General features: G+C 38.7%; 1 protein-coding gene across 3 annotated transcripts in view; it reads left to right on the top strand.

Moving 5' to 3' along the window:
- The window catches only part of ARL13B (ADP ribosylation factor like GTPase 13B), a 94,553-nt gene that overhangs the window by 66,538 nt on the left and 5,741 nt on the right, over positions 1-22,274 (top strand). For all 3 annotated transcript variants that reach the window (XM_062206700.1, XM_062206697.1, XM_062206698.1), the window contains 6 exons: positions 5,904-6,009; positions 6,857-7,059; positions 11,077-11,191; positions 16,975-17,200; positions 18,660-18,776; positions 20,050-20,118. In XM_062206700.1, coding sequence (XP_062062684.1) covers positions 5,904-6,009; positions 6,857-7,059; positions 11,077-11,191; positions 16,975-17,200; positions 18,660-18,776; positions 20,050-20,118 — 836 coding nt within the window. The remainder of the gene's footprint in view (positions 1-5,903; positions 6,010-6,856; positions 7,060-11,076; positions 11,192-16,974; positions 17,201-18,659; positions 18,777-20,049; positions 20,119-22,274) is intronic.

Below are 22,274 nucleotides of genomic sequence, written 5' to 3' on the forward strand. Positions count from 1 at the left end.
AAAGTTTTCAATATGAATGAACTAATATTATATCTGTTAATCTGTTTATTTAAAATGCCAATATAGCAATTCAGAATTAATTCTTCCCAGGGGGATTTATAGGATCATTAGAAACAAAAACTTCACTCATACTACCAAATTTCTGAACCCTTCCTTTTTATTCTCTTTGAATTATTATTATTTGAGGGTGACAGGAAAGACATTGTTTCTAATATTGTTCAGAATAACATTTGCTTTTATTCTTTGATTTAGAAGTCCTACTTCCTGGAATCACTTCCCCAGTAAGCGACTCCTTCACACCTATTCTTTTCAACATCCTTATAGAAACAAAAACTGGAAACCAGAAGTCCTTCAGTGTAAGACTGGCTTGTAAATGACAGATCGTCTAAGCAATGGAGCATTTGCAACTGTAGAAACTAATAAAGATTTCTTGGTACTGATTCAGGGTAGTTTCAACTGTTCAGGTCGAAACAACCACCACCACAACAAAGTATGGTGCATAAGACTTTATAGGTATGCTAGCTTTTAAGGAGGAAAAGGAAGGTGGATATGTATTAATACACATGCACATTCATCTAGTTATATCTGCACATACACACAATTAATAGAAGTGAACATCCACAGTGCCCGAATTGTCATTTTGAAAATATCATTTTCCCCATACAGTTATTTTTTCCAAAATGCATTTACTACTGAATGAGGTAGGCTTGCAATGTGATGTGAACCAAAACCAATCTGTGACACAAATGTTTTGGGAAAGGAAAAGCTTTACCTGCATGGTGGACTGGCATGAAGACAGGTAGAACCCCCAACCCAAAACTGTCTTCCTAACTGGAGATCTGGGGAAAGTTTTATGGAGTCAGGAAAGAAAATTCAAGGTGTGAACAACTCAGTGGGGCAGTTTATAATTACGTGGCCTGTGGCTGCCTGAGCTATGTATTGGTTGGAATGAGGAAGGGTCAAGTCAGTGGATGTTGTAATCTCTTGTCCCTTTACAAAAGTTATCTTCTTCCTAAAGCTTCTTCAAAACTTCTTCCTAAAGCTGCGTGGTTCTTCTTCCACTCATTCTCCAATTTTTGGTTCTGTTGAAGGCAGGGCATATAATTTTGGTTCCTGTTGCCACCTGTAGGTCATAATCCTCCTTTTTATGGTGGAGCCTGCAAATATAACTTAAGAAACAGTGATTTAGTAGCCAGTTTTATGGCAGGAACCTATTGTTTAAAAATTGGGTGGAGAAGTTTTCTGATAACGAACAATGAAACACAACTAGGGGCTTTAGAGTTTCCACAGATCATAATCCTCCCTTTTATGGTGAAGCCTACAAATATAACTTAAGAAACAGTGATTTAGTAACCACTTTTATGGCAGGAACCTATTGTTAAAAATAGGGTGGAGGGGTCGGCAGTGTGTGGGTAAAGTCACCGCCTGCAGTGCTGGCATCCCATATGGGTGCCAGTTCTAGTCCTGGCTGCTCCACTTCTGATCCAGCTCTCTGCTATGGCCTGGGAAAGCAGTGGAAAATGGCCCAAGTGCTTGGGCCCCTGTACCCGAGTGGGAGACCTGGAATAAGCTCCTTGTTCCTGGCTTCAGACTGATGCAGCTCTGGCCGTTGTGGCCATCTGGGGAGTGAGCCAACGGATGGAAGACTCTCTCTCTTTTTTTTTTTTTTGACAGTCAGAGTTAGACAGTGAGAGAGACAGAGAGAAAGGTCTTCCTTCTGTTGGTTCACCCCCAAAATGGCCGCAGCATCTGACGCGCTGTACTGATCTGAAGCCAGGAGCCAGGTGCTTCCTTCTGGTCTCCCATGCGGGTGCAGGGCCCAAGCACCTGGGCCATCCTCCACTGCCTTCCTGGTCCACAACAGAGAGCTGGACTGGAAGAGGAGCAACCGGGACAGAATCTGGCACCCCAAGTGGGACTAGAACCCAGGGTGCCGGCGCCGCAGGCGGAGGATTAGCCAAGTGAGCCGAGGCACCAGCGCCAGCGCCCGCACTCTCACGCTCTCTGCCCCTGCCCCTGCCTCTGCCTCTGCTTCTCTGTAACTCTGCCTTTCAAAGAACTAAATAAATCTTTAAAAATATATATAGGGTGGAGAAGTTTTCTGAGAAGGAATAGTGAAACACAACTAGGGGATTTTGAGTTTCCAAATATCAAGAGGAGACCTGATTGAAAGGGCAACAACTCAGTTTCAAAACAACAGCAGGATCAACTGAAAATAAATGGCAATCAGCACCTGTAGAAAGGAATGACTAGGGAAGGAAACATCGATCTGATAATACTTTGTTTTTATAGTTTTGGATTTGGAATCATATATATGTATTTTTTAAAAAGATTTATTTATTTGTTTGAAAGGCAAAGTTACACAGAGTTAAAGTTAGAGAGAATGAGAGAGGTCTTCCATCTGCTGGTTCACTCTCCATATGGCCTCAACCGCCAGAACTGCACCAGTCCAGAGCCAGGAGCTTCTTCAAGGTCTCCCACATGGGTGCAGGCACTCAAGGATTTGAGCCGTCTTCTACTGCTTTCCCAGGTGACAGCAGAGAGCAGGATTCGAAGTGGAGCAACCAGGACCTAAACTAAAGCCCACGTTGGGTGCTGACATTGCAGGCTTCAGCTTTACCCACTATACCACAGCGCCGGCCTTCATATATATGTTTTAAAAATCAAATCTTAGGAGACAGATGATCTCTATAAAAGCAGAAGCACCCTGAAACAAATTGACCTAATTGTATGTCTACATTGTAGGATAACCACACAGAGGATTATTTCAAGTAATTTTTGCGACTCGGTATCTTGACTGTGTATATCTAATTGGATTTATCTTAGAGACAAAAATAACCAAAGAAATATTAACACGTTTTTAGAACTTATTTTTTGGTAATAATAGTGGCATTATTATATTGAAACTCTGATCCATAAGAGGATAAAGCAAATAGATATGTTAGTAGGAACTGTTGTTTCCAGCATAAATTAAAAGAAACAAAATATAAGAAGATCAGTTAAAAACTTGGTAATGTTTCATCTGGAATAGAAAAGTCCATATGAATTTATTCCAAAAAATGTATTTTATAGGTTTTTGTATGGAAAGGTTCTAGATGTAATGGCAAATCAATAGTAGTGAATATCCATAGCACCCAAATTGTGGTGTTTGAAATACCATGTTTCACTGACATGGGGCTCCTTTAGGGAGATGAATGATTCCAGGACTAGGACATACTGTTTCACAGTAGAAAGCAATTATTAAAAACTGCTGGAGTCATACCAGAGGGACCTAGGAACCTATATGAAGGGGATTCTCATCAACCAAAAATGAATAATTTTGAGCCTCACAAAGAACTACAGTGACAAAAAATTGAAACATGTAAGATACATTTTAAAAATCAACAAATTCATTATTTATGCCCCTAATACAAAATAATCAAACAGCAAAAAACTCAAAGCTACTTGATCACCTTGGGAGATAGCAAGGGCACAGATTCATTATTAAGAAAATTAGGAAATGAAGGCAGAAGATCTCTACTTTGCTCTATGAATCATTTTGAAATAAGAGTCACCAAGTAGTTGACAAAACTTATTTTTAAGAGGAAATCCTACTAGTAGATGCAGAAGGAATATAAAACTGGAAAATGTACTATTTCATGAACTCTTAGAATAGAATAAGGCAAAGTTCTTAAGTGGCTGATTAAATCATCAGGTGAAGTGTTAATGGCAAGATTTATCTTGCATGGACCTGGCTTACTCTTAAGTTCATTGATCAATTTTAATATTAGTAAAGTATGACATTTTATGTCTTGAAAGTATCAGCACCACCTATGAAACATGCTTACCAAAACATTTCAACTTGAACGTCATCCAGCATCTACACTAACTTCCTGATGTAGTCAAGACATGGCATATATGTCAGATGACCTCATGACAAAGATTTTACCCAAATCCCAAGCATGAGAAATTCTAAAGAAAGATGAATTTTTAATTTTATAAGTAAATATCTTGGGAATAAAAGAGGTGATGTTGAAGTTGGTGGAAGACATGTAGTGTAGATTCAGAAAGATTTTAGAGAGACTGTAATGTGTATCTGATTTGGAACTGAATTTGAATATAACATTTATAGAATGGTTTTGGGAAATATTGAATGAATTGAGTGATATTACTGTTAATTTTGTTAGGAGTATTAGGGATGTTGTAGTAATGTTTTCACACCACTTGTGACTCCTGCATCTCATATCAGAGTACCTGAGTTTGAGTTCCAGCTCCTCTCTTGATTCTAGCTTCCTACTAATGCACACCCTGGAAAGCAACAGATCATGCCGAGTAGTTGGGTCCCTGCCACACTCAACACTGGAGACCTGGATTGAGTTCCCAGCTCCTAACTTTGGCCTGGCCCAGTCCTGTCTTTGCAGGCACCATAGCAAATAGGAGATATCTCTGTGCAACTATCTTTGTCTGTCTCTCTCTCTGCCTTTCAAATAAGTAAATTCTTTCTTTCTTTCTTTCTTTCTTTCTTTCTTTCTTTCTTTCTTTCTTTCTTTCTTTCTTTCTTTCTTTCTTTCTTTTTCTTTCTTTCTTTCTTTCTTTCTTTCCTTCCTTCCTTCCTTCCCTTCCTTCCCTTCCTTCCCTTCCTTCCTTTCCTTCCTTTCCTTCCTTTCTTTCCTTTCTTTCCTTTCTTCTTTCTTTCTTTCTTTCCTATCTACCTCTATCTTTGCCTAAGAATCTGTGAATCCCTGACCAAGACAGTGCAATTGATCTTCAGTATCTGTGGGATGGACATTGGTTCTAGGAGCCCTAAGGGATGCCAGAATCCTTAAATACTCAAGTCCTTTATATAAAACGGTATAATATATACATGTTTCTATGTACATCCCCCAATATACTTTAAATCATCTGTAGATTATTTATAATAATACATTAAAATACTGCATAAATAGTTGTTACATTGTGTTGTTTGGGGAATAATGATAAGAAAAAGTCTCAACATGTTCAGAAAAGATGAGATTTTTTTCAAATATTTTGATCTGCAGTTGATTGAACCCATGGATGCAGAACCTACAGATATCCACAGCTGCCTGTTGTTAAACTTTTGACCTATGCCAAATAGTGGTGTTTTCTGGTAATTCATGTTTTACTTTACAACGTACTTTAGTTGTTCTTTAGCTCATTCTTCATTGAGTATAATTTTGTTTATGCTCAGTACTATGCCAAGTAAATTAGAGGTGAATTTAAGTACCAGGAAATTGCACATTAATGTGTACACAGTAGCACATTAATATGTAGATGAGCTCAGATATTACAAGCTCAAAGTGAATATTTGGCATTGAAAATATGATGCAACTTGTAATTTAAGAAGATAAGAACATGAAATAAACTCATTTACATTATCATTCAGGGTGTTTAAGAAGATAAGAACATAATGTATGGGTGTGAGCTATGAAGAGTAGCCTACTTTTTCTGTTTGTAGCCTCTTTTTATGGCCTTTTGATCTATTGCTTATGCTTTTGTTCTCTTTTTTTGTAAGATTTATTTGTTTGAAAGGGTAAGAATCTTCCATCTCCTAATCAATTGCCTAATGGCTATACTAGCAGGAAGATGGATCAAAAGGAGAGTATTCAGGACTTGAACTAGCAATGGATATCCCAAGCAGTACCTTTAACCCACTGTGCCACAGCACCTGCCCCTGTTTATGCTTTCTTGACATTTCTTTTTAACTTTCCTTGTGTAGGCCAGTTTTTGTAGTTTAGCGATAATAAGTGAAGGAAAATGATGAAATTGATACTTTCATACTTTCAAAAACCAGCATACACTATAGAACATGATAGTAACTGGAATTAGAAGAACATGATCAAAATATTTTTAAGTTTCCACCAAATTTTATGTTTGCTATAAAATTACTTCATTTATCTCTTTAGGTTGGCAAATAAACAAGACAAGGAAGGGGCTTTGGGAGAAGCTGATGTGATTGAATGTCTGTCTCTGGAAAAATTGGTCAATGAGCACAAGTGCCTATGTCAAATAGTAAGTATTTTTTTGCTGCCTCTTGAAATATGTTCAGTGTAACAATTTTTATAAAAGTGATGGGCAATTAGAAAATGTTCTTTTAAAAGATATTTTTTTCCCACCCAGGGAATCACTCTTTCACTGTTTGCTTGATATTACTTAATAGCGTATTCTGTTTTGTTGTGCCTGATTCCCTAAACTATCTTTAGGGTTTCAAAGATTTTTACATTGGCTTTTTGTTGAAGATATTGTTGATGGGATGTAACTATGATAGCATGTCATGCTATAAGTTTTGTGAAATGGGAAAGAAATTGTATAAATATAAATTTAAAAAAATTTAAGAGATTTATAATGAGTTTTCAAAAATTCTGTCAGGAAAGTTACCATACAATCTTAAGGAATTGGACAGGGGATTCAGTCATTTATTCTTGTTTCTTAAAATGACTTTAGGTTGTCAATCTTATGTATATTCACTGCTATAAATTTCTTGGTGTAAGAAATTAAAACTTTCTGATATTTTTAATAAATAGAATATTTTTATTATGGCAGTTCAATTTGGATTTCCAACAAGCTTGTAAAATTATAATGTACTATCAACTTCTTATGTCTCTCATAGTTTACAGGTATTTCCTGTAAAATATTTCAGTTTCTATAACTCACAGATATTATGTATAAAATATTTTAATTTCTGTGTCATAACAATGGTTGTGATCGTTGCACAGGTATATGTTGTAAATTAAATAAGCACATGAATCACATCATTACTTTAAATGGGTTAATTTTTATTAGTAATTATGCTTAGTGGTTTACAGATATATTTGTTGGTCTTTTAGTCTTCATCTTTTGTCAAATAAATTTGTTTTAGGAACCATGTTCAGCAGTGTTGGGATATGGAAAGAAAATTGACAAGTCCATTAAAAAAGGCCTTTTTTGGCTGCTACATATCATTGCAAGAGACTTTGATGCCTTAAATGAACGAATCCAAAAAGACACACTAGAACAACGTGCTCTTGAGGAACAAGAGAAAAGAGAAAGGGCTGAGAGAGTCCGAAAATTACGGGAAGAAAGGTAAGTAAATTAATTTTGTACCAGGGGTCATTTTAAGAGTCATAACAATTTTATGAACAAAAATTTTGTTACTTCTGTCTGCTCAATTTTTTCTTTCTGAAGGAAGACACTAAGTGAATTTTCTATTTCCATGGATATTTCTCTGCATAAGTTTGAGTGATAGATTTCTCAATTTCCTTGTATTACTATGGTTAAACTTACTTTTTAAAAAATATTTATTTATTTATTTATTTGAAAGTCAGAGTTACACAGAGAGAGAGGGAGAAAAGTCTTCCATCTGCTGGTTCATTCCCCAATTGGCTGCAATGCTGGAGCTGCACCGATCCAAGTTCAGGAGCCAGGAGCTTCTTCCAGGTCTCCTGCGTGGGTGCAGAGGTCCAAGGACTCAAGCCATCTTATACTGCTTTCCCAGCAGAGAGCTGCTTTCTCATCAGAGAGCTGGATGGGAAATGGAGCAGCTGGGTCTCGAACTGGCCGTGCCCGTATTGGATGTCAGCACTGCAGGTGGCAGCTCAACCCGCTATGCCACAGGGCCGGCCCCTAAATTTGCTTTTTTAATACTCATTATTTCCTGAAGTTTTACAATTTTTATCTCTTTATTTCTTAGGATTACTTTTGGTGGAGTGTTTTTTGAATGCATAGGATTATTTTTGCCTCTTAGGGAACACTTGCAGATGTCTGGACACATTTTGTCATAGCTTGGTGAAAGGAGGTACATGGGATGCCACTATTGGGTAGAGGCCATGGATGCTGCTAAACATGAGGCACAGGATAACTTCCTCCCATCCCCCCAACAAAGACTTGTCAGGCTTAATATGTCAATAGTGTCAAGATTGGGAAACTTTAAGCCCTCTTTATACTCAGTGACAGAAGGTGAGCTGTTAGAGGATCAGTCAATTCAAGGAAAATCTCTTCTTCAACACAAGTTGTGTGAAAAAGTAAACTAGGTAGCACTGTCTTAAATTATCTTAAATATATACTGTATACAGTGCCAGCATCCCGTGTAGGTACCGGTTCGAGTCCCAGCTGCTCCACTTCCAATCCAACTCTCTGCTGTGGCCTGGAAAAGCAGTAGAAGATGACCCAAGCCCTTGGGCCTCTGCACCCACGTGGGAGACCTGGAAGAAGCTCCTGGCTCCTGGCTTCAGATTGGCGCAGCTCTAGCCATTGCAGCCAATTGGGGAGTGAACCAGTGGATGGAATACCCCTCTTTCTCTCTCTCTATCTGCCTCTGCCTCTCCTTCTCTATGTAACTCCAACTTTCAAATAAATAAATCTTTAAAAAAAAGTATACTGTCTGAAATGAAATATTAAATTAACCAAGCTTTGAATTTGGAAAAAAAATGACATAAATCCCACCATAGAATTATTTGTAAGTTGAATTTAATACTTAACCCTTGTTTTTTGTTTTTTGTTGTTGTTTTTGTTACTGGACTGCTATTTGATGGGGAGGAGAAAACAGGAGGAGAGATGAAGTAAGAGTGAGCAGTAAGATACAAAGTTGCCTTAATAATGAGCTTCTTTTGTGATTTTACATATTTGTAGCTCGGTAGACAAGCACCCACTGCCTTGGTGATGCCTTTGTGAGTGGTTCTGTAATGTTGTGGAGGAAATCCTCTGTTAATAGTATCTTTTACCTCTCTATTTGAAAGGCAGAGTTACAGAGAGAGAGAGAGAAGGAGAGACAGAGTGAGGTTTTCCATCTACTGTCTCACTCCCCAAATGGCGACAATAGCTAGGGCTGGGCTGGTCTGGAGCCAGAAGCTTCTTTTGGGTCTCCCATGTGCATGTGGGGGCCCAAGCACTTGAGCCAATTTCTGCTGTTTTCCCAGGCACATTGGCAGGGAACTGGATCAGAAATGGAGCAGCCAGGACTGGAACCAGCATTCATATGGGATGCGGGTGTCACAGGCAGTGGTTTTACCCACTACACAACAACACTGGTCCCTAACTAGTATCTTTAATTTAATTCCAAGATAGGACTTACAGGAAAGAAATATTTGTGAAGAAAATTCTCCACAACTAAGTATATAATAAAACAAGCTTAATATCAAAAGAAAAATTGGTGAGTAGTTTTAGAGGCTGCCAATGGGAGGCTTCAGTTCTTATGAGAATATTAATTTTCTAGCATTTATTTTCATGATATAAAGCACAGTGCAACCAGTCTTTTTTTTTTTTTTTTTTTTGACAGGCAGAGTGGACAGTGAGAAAGAGAGACAGAGAGAAAGGTCTTCCTTTGCCATTGGTTCACCCTCCAATGGCTGCCGCGGCCGGTGCACTGCGGCCGGTGCACTGCACTGATCCCATGGCAGGAGCCAGGTGCTTCTCCTGATCTCCCATGGGGTGCAGGGTCCAAGCACCTGGGCCATCCTCCACTGCACTCCCTGGCCACAGCAGAGAGCTGGCCTGGAAGAGGGGCAACCGGGACAGAATCCAGCGCCCCGACCAGGACTAGAACCTGGTGTGCCGGTGCCGCAAGGTGGAGGATTAGCCTATTGAGCCACGGCGCCGGCCCGCAATGAGTCTTTCAAGCAAGTATGCCTCTTATGTATTGATAAAAATAAAAATATGAGCATACTTTTCTGAATATTTCTTTGCTTTTCCTCTGCTGAGAAAATAACCAGTGCAACAACAATAAAATTGAATTGGATAAAATAAAATAATTTTAGCCTTTTTTATCATTTCCATATTGATATTCCAGATCATGTTTTGGCATACTTTTCCTACACTTATTCCTCTTTTTTCCTTTCTTCCTAGCTGTGCCAATTGTGTTCTGAAACTTCCTGTTGAACTATAATTCTGTAGTTAAAAAGTAAATTGGAATTTAGGGAGGAATGATAACAAAAACAACCTTTATATGTCACAGAATTCAATCTGTTTTGTTCAGGTAGTCATTTCTAGTATTTTTGAAAAACAATAAAACATGCTATTTTTTGATACATGAAAATAGGAGATTAATGGTATGTACCTAAAATTGTTTATTAATGGTAACATTAGTGACCAGTCTGTAAGTATGTTCATTTCTAGTGTCCTCCCATATATGAAGATTTCATTTTCTAAACCTTGAAACACACCTGTAAGGTCTGTATTTCTGTCCACATTTGTGAGAAAGCTGAGGCTCAAACATGCAGGCCCAGGGTCACAGAGTTAGTAAGTTGCAGATCTCCAAGCCTTGTCTTCCTAAGTTGACAGTGAAAGGATATATTCCCATCACAGAATAAAGTTAGTAAGTGTCATAGCATTCATGTTGCTGCCCTACATATATAGTATAATTGGAGATCAATAATACACATTTTTCTGTCTTTGGCTGCTTGTTTTAATCAAGTTTGGGAAACATTAACTATAAATCATAGAGTAAATGGCTCAGTGGTAACTAATATGAGAATACTTATTCAATGTTAGTGAAATAGGGAAACTTCTTTTATAGTCTGTGTACCACTACAGAAAGCAACAGTTGTTACCTAGTTAAAATATAATATGAAATCATTTTATATTACTACTTTGTCATGTACTTCTATAGACTCAATCTATACATGTCCTACTCTTTTATTTTCATATAATAAATAAGAAATGTGTTTGTGCATAAGTAAAAACATAGGTTGCATTAAAGAAATGTTTTCTCAATTGTATTTTACAAAAAAAGACATAGCCTTTAGGAAGAGGGTAAACAAGAGGACTTATCTGCTCAAGTCAGTAAAGAGGACAGCATTGATTTTATAAAATAATTAGTAAATTGATGTATACCCTTGGACATGGAAAATAATTTACACCATTGATATTAATAAGCTGGTCATAAGAAATATCATTTTTGTCAGCATGTCCTTCATTTAAAATTGAAGTGATTAATCCTTACATGGTGGTAGAGGCTTAAGGATTTCTGAAATTCTCAGTAAATAAAAGCCATGTCCAGATGTTTAAATTACTAGATGTAATAGCCTTATAACTAGTACAAATTTTCTTAAACATGGTTCAGCACTTTATGAAAAGGAATTGCACTTTCTTTCCCTCAAATAATAGGGAACAAAGAGAACGAGAACAGGCGGAACTTGATGGAACCAGTGGTTTGGCTGAGTTGGACCCAGAACCAGTTATTGTTAATCCTTTCCAGCCAATAGCTTCTGTAATCATTGAGGTATGAATGGTGGCACTTACAATTTTTGTATCTTAAGTCACAAAGATGGAAGTTGGGAAAGGGGGCAGGGAGCAATTTTTCTCCACAGAGCGATTGTCAAAGAAATCTAAAGTGAGAGACTGATGAAAAGTTTACTGCCATTTCTTCCTCTTCAAATTCATTCTTTGGTCTAGTGTAAAAAGAGAAATGTGACTTCAGAAATAAATGAGTATTTGGCCGGCGCCGCGGCTCAATAGGTTAATCCTCCGCCTGTCGTGCCGGCGCACCGGGTTCTAGTCCCGGTCAGGACGCCAGCTCTCTGCTGTGGCCAGGGAGTGCAGTGGAGGATGGCCCAAGTGTTTGGGCCCTGCACCCCATGGGAGACCTGGATAAGCACCTGGCTCCTGCCATTGGATCAGCAAGGTGCGCCGGCCGCAGCGTGCCGGCCGCGGCGGCCATTGGAGGGTGAACCAACGGCAAAGGAAGACCTTTCTCTTTCTGTCTCTCTCTCTCTGTCCACTCTGCCTGTAAAAAAAAAAAAAAAGAAAGAAAAAGAAAGAATTAAGAATTAAAGTAAAAATTTAACATAGCAATTATTACTGTTTTTAAATGTATTTTAATCACTTATTCCATATGATAAGAATTACTCTTGTTTATGTTGTCTTTGTCCCTATATTGCTGCTACTATACTTTTACAATCATATTCATTTGCTTTGGTATATTTATTTATTTGAGAGACAGAGAGCTAGAGCAAAAGTTCTCATCCATTGTTTTGCTCTCCAAATACCTGCAGTGGCTGATGTTGCCTCAGGAATGGGCCTGGGCTGAAGCCAAAACCTTGAAATTCAGTCCAGGTCTCTCAAATAGGTCTTCATTGGAAGGGAGCTGGTCAGGAGCCAAAACCAGGAATTGAACTCAAGGCACTCTGATGTTAGATGCAGTCATCGTGATCAGCATCGTAACTCCTAAACCAAACACCTATCGCATACAATAGTATTTAGATACCTGTAATGTATTAGAGTAGATAAACAATTTCCTGGTTTCCCAGTGCACTTAAGCATGGTCAAAACTATACATTTTTCTCTAATTTTAATCATCAGAATTGTCACCAACATTAATTTGTAGATTTTGATTATAAAGGAGTTAATGGTATGTGTGTGTGTGTCTGGGTGTCTGTGTGTTGGTTTTGGTTTTCATTTTCTGCTGGTGTCCAGAATTTGCTGTGTTTCGGCCTTACTTGTCTTTGGTAGCTGTGCCTCCTCTGGGACAGTGCTTTCCAGACCTCCTGCATTCACTCAGAGCTTGTTGTGCAGACTGCCTTTCTGGAGCTCCCGACGTGTACCCCATTCCTCTTCCCCTGTCACTGCCTCCTTCCACACAGGTGCTCTCCTGGAAATGTGGATGATTGATTCTTCCATGGGGCTGCTGCTGAGGAGGGAGGCAGCTCCACAGGTAAGAGGATAATCCGATAGATTTGGAATTGCTTTATTTTGCAAAATAATTGGTAACATGAGGCATTTGGCATTAGGTTGTTTAAACTCCAGAAGGTTAATTGTATTAAAATTTTTGTTAATCCATTGTATTTACCTAGTTTTCTGAGTTAAAGTCAAGTCATATTTATAGCAAGAGTTTCTGTGTCTCTGTCCTATCAGATATTATGTTGGCCTAATTTTGTTTTATGAGTTTTTTTTAAAAAGATTTATTTTATTTATTTGAAAGACAGTAACAGAGAGAGGTAGAGATGGGAAGAGAGGTCTTCCATCTGCTAGTTCATTCCCCTGATGGCCGCAATGGCTGGAGCTGCGCCGATCTGAAGCCAGGAGCCAGGAGCTTCTTCCCTGTCTCCCACTCGGGTGCAGGGGCCCAAGGACGTGGGCCATCTTCTAAGCTTTTCCAGGCCACAGCAGAGAGCTGGATCGGAAGAGGAGCAGTCGATACTAGAACCGGCGCCCATATGAGATGCTGCCGCTTCAGGCCAGGGCTTTAACCCACTGCGCCACAGCCCCAGCCCCTGTTTTATGTCTTTTTTTAAAATTTATTTATTTATTTATTTATTTGCAGGTAGAGTTATAGACAGTGAGAGAGAGAGAGAGAGAGACAGAGAGAAAGGTCTTCCTTCCATTGATTCACTCCCCAAATGGCCGCCACAGCTGGCGCTGTGCTGATCCGAAGCCAGGAGCCAGGTGCTTCCTCCTGGTCTCCCATGCGGGTGCAGGGCCCAAGCACTTGGGCCATCCTCCACTGCTCTCCCAGGCCACAGCAGAGAGCTGGACTGGAAGAGGAGCAACCAGGACTAGAACCGGCGCCCATATGGGATGCCGGTGCAACAGGCAGAGGATTAACCAAGTACGCCATGGCACCGGCCCCCATATTTTATGTTAAAAAAAAGTGTTTAGCCTAATGATTAATATGCTCATTAAAATATCCATGTCCTACAACAGGGTACCTGGATTCAATACCCTGCTCTAACTCCTAACTCCAGTTTCCTGCTAATGTAGACTCAAGAAGCAAGTCAGAATGACTTAATTAATTGAATTCCTGCTACCCATGTGGGAGAGTTCCTGGCTCCTGGCTCGTGGCTTCTGCCTCCAGCTACTATAGGCATTTGGGGAGTGAGCCAATAAATGGGACTGTCTTTATTTCTCTTTGTCTGTCTCTGCTTTAAAATTTAATAAAGTACATATTGGTTAGAAAAAAAGGAAATTAAGTTTTACTTTTCACTTTGAAACAACTTACTATAGGTGTTTAATAAAGCTCTCCATGTAAATAATGACCAGTTATTTCATAGTACTACAGGTAAATCACATAAAAGGTCCCAGTGCTTCTTCCAGCATTGTATTTTTCACAATATAAAGCAATGACCAGTACTGGTGTACAGCATGACACACCATGTATAGGAAATTGCTAACTTAATTAGTAGCATGGACGAAGTACAATTACTCTCTTCTTCCCCAAAACTTCTTCTTTAATAAGTTGAGATTGTACAGAAGCATTTCAAGTCTTTTGATTTTACCGCAGTTAATAACAATAATGAGAATTTGTAAGTTACTGTTTCCAGAATAGATAGGTAAATGGAATCTCCTCTTCTTCAAACTGAGCCATGCCCAGGTGTTAGTCCCCAGTGTGTTCAATGCTGAATTGCACCAATGACCTGTGCAGTCTTCCTTGAGACCTGTTCTAGCTGCAATGAGCTGCCCTGGCAACCAAGGAGTTCTGAGAGTGTGGCTCTATACCCAGAGCTTACCCAGGACCCCAGCTACACCCTGCTCCCTTCATGCAGTCACAGTGTTTTCAGTTTCAGCAGCCAGGGCTCCCATGGTCAAGGAGTGCAAGAGAGTCTACTCTGCCTGTCCTGTCCACGGAGAGACTGAGGGGTTCCTAGAACTGCTGTCTGTGTGTGTTTCACCCGGTTAGATCGAGTCATACCCTCCCCCCCCCCCCCCCCCCCAGCTAGACTCCAAGTCAATAGGGAACGTGGATTTTTCCCCTGGTAAAATCCTTGAATACAAGTGTGCCCAGAACCTGCCAGCCGCAGCCCTACTCCTTTCACAATTGTGCTGGGTGGCTACAAGAGTCCCCGCAGACAGCAGTTCCCTTCAGTGGAGATGGCTCCCCATCCCTGGCCACTGCTGGGTGGGCTTATTGGGGCTGGTGTTGTCCTGGTGACTAGGTGGGGACAGACCCCTCCAGTTGTCTGGAATTGCTGTGGATGCCCCTGCCCATAGTCCCCTCTAGCTGCTGTGTGTGCATAAAAGAGCTGGAGCAGCTGCTACTTGTTTCTGTCCAAAATGGTGCCTGCCTTCTCACAGCTAGCCTCAGGTGCTGGTGTTGGAGGGGCAAGAAGTGGAGAGAGGCAGATGCCCTCTCCCAGTGAGCAGTCACCCAGCTCCTCTGAGAGTTCTGGGCTGGCCTCAAACATGGTGCAGTCTAGCCAAGATATGGAATCAGCCCAGATGTCCATCAACTGATGACTGGATAAAGAAATTATGACATATGTACACTATGGAGTACTACTGAGCTATAAAGATAAAATGAGGCCGGCGCCATGGCTCAACAGGCTAATTCTCTGCCTAGCGGCGCCGGCACACCAGGTTCTAGTCCCGGTCGGGGCACCGGATTCTGTCCCGGTTGCCCCTCTTCCAGGCCAGCTCTCTGCTGTGGCCTAGGAGTGCAGTGGAGGATGGCCCAAGTGCTTAGGCCCTGCACCCTCATGGGAGACCAGGAGAAGCACCTGGCTCCTGGCTTTAGATCAGCGTGGTGCACCGGCCACAGTGCGCCGGCCGCAGCGGCCATTGGAGGGTGAACCAATGGCAAAAGGAAGACCTCTCTCTCTCTCTCTCTCTCACTGTCCACTCTGCCTGCCAAAAATAAAAAAAAATAAAAATAAAATAAAAGATAAAATGAAATCCTGTCTTTTGCAACAAGATGGGTGCAGCTGTAAACCATTATACTTAGTGAAATAAGCGGAGCCCCAAAAGAAAGAGATCATATGTTCTCCCTAATCCAAGGTAACTAATAGAGTACCTAAAATATAATGTATTGGGGTGAAATAGACATCTTGAGAGGCAATGATTATTTATAGCCCTTGTCTCTTTTGTTGAGGAACAGTATTTTGTTTTGTTTTTTCTCATTACACTATTTGTTGAACTGTTTTGCTTAGGGTATGGTTAACTATACAGTAATTAAGTGCGCTGAAGAAAGATCATTGTAAAAATTAAACTGTGGGAATCCAAGAGGGAGGGGGAAGAAGGGTTGGAGTATGGGTTGAAGGGAAGATGGGAGGGGGGAAGTACCACTATGTTCTTAAAATGGTATAAAGGAAATGTATGAAACTTGTATAACTTAAATAAAATATATAAATAAAAAATTTTAAAAATATTATAAAAATTAATGAATGTTTAAAAATTCACTCTTATTAGTAATAAAACATTTTAAATTAAATCAAACTCAAATTACATTAAAACAATACTAAGATAAGAATTGTTATTTAATAGTTTAGCAGAGATGTAAAAGGTTGATAATGATATGCAGCACTGAAAAAGGAAGAAATATCATTCCCTGACCCCTTTGCAAGGGGGTTTAAATTGATTCTGTTTTACTGAAAGGAAGTTTGTGAATGTATGTCACATAGTAATGTGTGTTTAACCACTGATTCAACAGCTGTTTTAGGAATTTAATCTAAAAAAAAATAGGGAGATTCCGTTTGTTATAGTGAACAATTATCCATTGATAGGCAATTGGTAAACAATTATATTTTTTATATAATTGAAATATAGTTTCAATTATATATAAAATAATTGTATAAATTTTATATAAAATATAATTGAAATGTAGTTGATGAAAATAGGAATACCTAATACTATGCTTAGCATTTCATATGTTCATTGACATGCAAAGAAATCTGTATCCTTAAATAAAAACCTCAATTCTTTTTTTTCTTTTAGCAGCTAACATATAAATATGCAATCACACATTTATGTATATTTGTGGGTGGTATATGTCTGTGTGTGTGTGTGTGTGTATGTATGTGTTGTTAGGGAAAAGTGCCTCTTAGGGCTTGTATTCTGATTATTGGTCATCTGTAGATTATGCGATTACTGATAATATTTGTTTTCCTTTCTATATACTTGTTGCATTTACTGAGTGTTTGGCAATTAGCCTGTTTTAATGATGCATTCAACAAATAACTTTTTTAAAAACACATTTCAATATTCCCTTGATGTTGCAGAATGTTTTAAGGTTAGACCTACCTTAGATATAACCATTTTAATGAAAAAAATATATTTTGGGGTTTTTTTTTTTAGAATGAGAAAAAACTTGAAAAAGAGAAAAAGAAGCAAGAGATGGAGAAAAACAGTGATGGCTGTTCCCTGGCACATAAAATGGAGCATGAGCAAATAGAGACACAGAGCCAGATTAGCGACAGTAGTCAAAAAAATAATGAATTTGGAATAGCAGAAAATTATAAGGAGGCATTGACACAGCAGTTGGCAAATGAGGATGAGATAGACCAGCGATCTTCAGAATCAGGTGATAAACATATTTAAAGTGATTGTCTCTTATACAGATAAAGCTTGTTTGTACTTCATTCATCGTGTTTTGCACAAAAAAGTAGTACAAATTTTTTTCTCCACATGTAATATTTATCAAATTTTCTCAACATCTTTAGTTGTTCATTAGCTAATTTGACTTTTAGACTTTATAGTAAGTTTGGAATATAGCATAGCCTGTAGGAATCCTTGAAGTACATTTAACACTTTAAGCTTTTTGTTTCTTTGTTTGTTTAAAGCCTCATAATGCCTCAGTCAGCAGCATTTCCTTCCTATTTATATAATATGCTAATATAATCAGCGGAACTTTTAAAAAAATATTTATTTATTTGAAAGGCAGAGTTACATATGGAGAGGGAGAGGGAGAGAGAGGGGGAAAAAAACCTTCCATCTGCTGATTCACTCCCCAAATGGCAGCAAGTCCAGGGCTGGGCCAGGCCAAAGCCAGGATCCATGATCTTCTTCTGGGTCCTCCTCAGGGGTGGCAGAGGCCCACCCACTTCAGCTATCTTTCGCTGCTTTTCCCAGGCCATTAGCAGGGAGTTGGATCAGAAATAAAGCAGCGAGACTTGAACTGGCATCTATAGCGAATGCTGGTGTTGCAGATGGCAATTTAACCTGTCAGGCCACAATTCCGGCCTCAGAACTTTTTTTTTAAAGTCTTGTCATATAGCCACTATTCCTTTATTTTATTTTATTTTTTAAAATTTTTATCTGTTTGAGCAGCAGAGAGAGGTGAGAAAATGATAGAGCTCCCATTCACTAGTTTTCTCTCCCAATCCCCACAACAGCCAAGTCAGGCCCAAAGCTGAGAGTCAGAAATACTATCCATTCAAGTTGCTTGAATAATGAGTGGCAGGAACACAACTACTTGAGCTTTCACCACTGTCCCAAGAGTCAGCATTAGCAGGAAGCCGCACTCAGCAGCTGAAACTGGGAATAAAACTCAGTTGCTCTGATGTGGAATACAGGCATCTTAATTGCTAAGCTTAACTACCTGCCCCTTTAATGTCATACAGAATTTTCATCTAGTGATTGCTTTTCTTTTTCTAACTGGATATGTGACTTAACAGGAATTTTGTGTTTTGTTGTCAAAGAGAGATAGCCTGTGCTTAGAATCAGACAACCTAGGACAGAATCCTGACTCTCCCATCCACTAGTTCTCCCATCCACTAGAATTCAGGGGTGAGGAATGTCCCACCTGTGGGGCATATAAAACTTGAGAAATCATTTGGTCTGGTCCTATCAAGGCAACCACAGGTGGGACTTGAGATTGAGTAAATATATAACAGGCTAATTTTTAAGTTGATAATCCTTTTTGCTTTGTAGAAGATGTTTTTGTGGTAACAGTCTCAATATTTTCATTTTGTTCTTTGTTTTCTGTTATAGAAGTTCACTTTTTCTAAAGGATATAAAGTTCTCTGTTTATATTTTCACAGATAATAGTAAAAAGAAAACTAAGAAACTAAGAATGAAAAGGAGTCACCGTGTAGAACCAGTTAATACAGATGATTCTGCTCCTAAGAGTCCAACACCACCTCCACCTCCTCTTCCTGGTGAGTAAATCGAACTTGATACTAAATTTAGAAACACTGAACAGTAAAGAAAAAGAAATTGTGTAGTATTTTATTCTCTATATTCATTATCTTGTCAATTTGTGAAAAAGAATCTTTTGCTCTACTTTGTTCAATATTACTTTTTTAATACAAATATTTATCAAAGGAAAATATAAGTATATACTTTTTTTTTTTGACAGGCAGAGTGGACAGTGAGAGAGAGACAGAGAGAAAGGTCTTCCTTTTTGCCGTTAGTTCACCCTCCAATGGCTGCCGCGGTAGGTGCGCTGCGGCCGGCGCACCGCGCTGATCCGATGGCAGGAGCCAGGTGCTTCTCCTGGTCTCCCATGGGGTGCAGGGCCCAAGCACTTGGGCCATCCTCCACTGCACTCCCTGGCCACAGCAGAGAGCTGGCCTGGAAGAGGGGCACCCGGGTCAGGATCGGTGTCCCGACCGGGACTAGAACCCGGTGTGCCGGCGCCGCAAGGCAGAGGATTAGCCTAGTGAGCCGTGGCACCGGCCGAAGTATATACTTTTAATAAAACCTTACCTAGTACTTCTACAATGTGATCAATTTCTATTTGAAATATCAATACCCATACTGCTAAAAGTAATTCAAGTTTAAGGAATAAATGGCTAATGTGAGCTTTTAAAAAAAAATTCCACTCTCATACTGCAAGTTAATGTCTGAAACCAGAAATTTTCTAATATAGTTCCAACATGCATACCTACCTCTTATGTTGTTATGAGTCTTAGTGGAATAAAGCATGTAAACAACTGGAACATATCTGCCCAGTAGTTTTAACTTTTTAGCATGTGCATGGTACCTCACTTGTTACAGATGTTGAATTTATATCTAGTGACTAAGAATAAATATGTTCCTAATGTCTTTGTGGCTGTGATCTAGGTTCAGATGCCAGCATTAGCCTTTGAGAAAACATTTGAAGACTTTTACTATTCCATTTAATAAGAAAACATTTAGCTTTTGCTAAGGTTTAGAACAGTAGCCTAAATTTATTTATGGTAGTGGTGAAAATGTTTATATTTTAAATTAAAGCTAATTAAAAATTTAAAAGCAGATATTACTGGCCCTTAATTACATTTTTAAATTGAAGCCTTTTTTAAGGAGTTTATGGCTATTCACTGCTATATCATTTAGTATATTTGAAGTAACATTGAATGTTATGTACACTTCCTGTTAAGGAAGGGATCCTCTCCACAAAGCTGAAGACATTATTTAACAGAGCTTTAAAATGTTTTTCTTTTTCTTTAGTTGGCTGGGGAACCCCCAAAGTCACTAGACTTCCAAAACTTGAGCCTCTTGGTGAAACACGTCGTAATGGTAATACAGTGATCATCTGTCCATGTTACATCTACTTTCTGTACCTCATAACTTCAAGAGATTTGTTTTTGCTTTTGGAGGCCTTTCAAATCCACAGCCATCTTTTTTTCATTATATTCCTTTATTTATTTATTTTTTTTCTCAAGAACTCTTTGCATGTATAGTGATTTGATGTTTAACCTTAAAGTACAGAGGTAAAAAGGTGCACTTACATTTATCCATGATGCACTTATGCACATGATTGAGAGGGGAAAGATTTTTAAAACAATTATAAAAATGAGCCATTACTGTCTTCCTTAACTTTTGTTAAAATCTGCAGTGTCTTGTATATATTCAGTACTTAATAAGAATGCCACATTTTTCTTTCTCTACTCCTAATAACACACATGCTGTTAAATATTAAATTGAAGATTAACACAATTTGTAAAATCAGATCAAATCAGTGAACCAAATAAAGTTCAGCTAAAGAGAAAGTTATTAAAGACTGTATTGAATTAAGAGAACAGTTTTGAGTGAAATTAATATAAACTGGGGCTACTGTTGTAGCACAATGGGCTCAGCCCGTGCTTGGGATGCTCACATCCCATATCAGAGTGCCCATTCAAGTCCTAGCTGCTCTGTTTCCAATCCAGCATTCTGCTAACGCACCTGGGAAAGCATCAGATGATAGCCCAGGTACTTGAGCCCCTTTAGCCCACCTGGAATTCTGGGTTCCTGGTTTGTGCTTTGCCCAGACCTAACTGCCTAACTGTTGCAGCCCTTTGGGGAGTGGTCCAGTGGATAGAAGATCACTCTCCCTCTTTTTCTCTTTCTCTTTCACTCTGCCTTTTAAATAGGTAAAAATTAATAAGTCCTAAAAAAAGAGAGAGAGAAAATAAATTAACATAAACTATGTTCCAGTCAGATTTTGACATTAGAACTTTGGGTCCCAAAAACTAGAGTAAGGACAGTTGCAAGTAACAGATAATTGCCTTAGAAAATAGGCAGAAGTTCTAATCACAGACCTTCAGTTTAGTTCTTTCAATAATATGTTTTAGAAGGTAAAAGAATGATAATACATTAAGTAAAGCTCAGTAAACTTACCTTTAAGAACATCCAGTTCCCTTTAATGGCTGTGTTTTCTTTTAATCTAGAACTTGATTTGCTAAGGAGATCACTTACTAGAAAAAAGTCAGTTTATTTTAGAAATGCATTACCATGTGAGACATAAATTATTTTTATTCAAAAATATATAAGTATAAATGTGCTATTTTCATTCTCTTTGACAATACTATAGATCTGTAATAAATATTCTTTATAATCATTAATGAAAATTAAAGCATTTTTTAATATTTCTAAAGACAGAAAGATTTGTCTTTATACCATATTTACTAAAATGATAATGTCAGTGGAATAACATCTGGTTTACTGACTTTGCATTGTGACATTTTTATTAGTTATAATATAGAGTTAACTAGTGTTTTATTATATGGCTGAGTAATATATTGGGGCTAGGGCTAGCACTGTGGTATGATGGGTAAAGCCGCCACCTGCAATGCCAGCATCCCATATGGGTGCTGGGTCAAGTCCTGGCTGCCCAGTTTCCGATCCAGCTCTCTGCTGTGGCCTGGGAAAGTAGTAGGCCCCTGTACTCACATGGGAGACCTGGAGAAAGCTCCTGGCTCCTGGCTCCTGGCTTCAGATCAGATCAGCCCAGCTCTGGCTGTTGCAGCCATCTAGGGAGTGAACCAGCGGATGGAAGACTTCTCTTTTTCTGTCTCTCTCTCTCTGCCTGTGCCTCTGTGTAACTTTTCTTTTCAAATAAATAAAATAAATCTTTAAAAGATAGAATGTATTATCAGCCTAAAAATTTGCTTTATCCTTGCAAAGAAAATTTGGTAATATTAGTATATATATATATATATGCACATATACAGAAAAATATTAATTTCTCATGTGACAGGTATTATTTTTTCTTACTAAATTGATCTCAGCAGACAACTGTTTTATATTCAATATCAGCTAAAACATTGAGAATGTCAAGATGAATAAAACTTCTGCTTTTGTGTAGATCTTCATCTAGTAGGGAAGACAATACTTTAGTGTGTATGACAGTAAGTGCTCTGATGTAGAATCAGAGTACTATGCAAAAACTGAAGGAATAGTTAGGGAAAGTA

The sequence above is a fragment of the Lepus europaeus genome, chromosome 2, assembly GCF_033115175.1.
Source record: "Lepus europaeus isolate LE1 chromosome 2, mLepTim1.pri, whole genome shotgun sequence".
NCBI classification, from domain to species: Eukaryota; Metazoa; Chordata; class Mammalia; order Lagomorpha; family Leporidae; genus Lepus; species Lepus europaeus.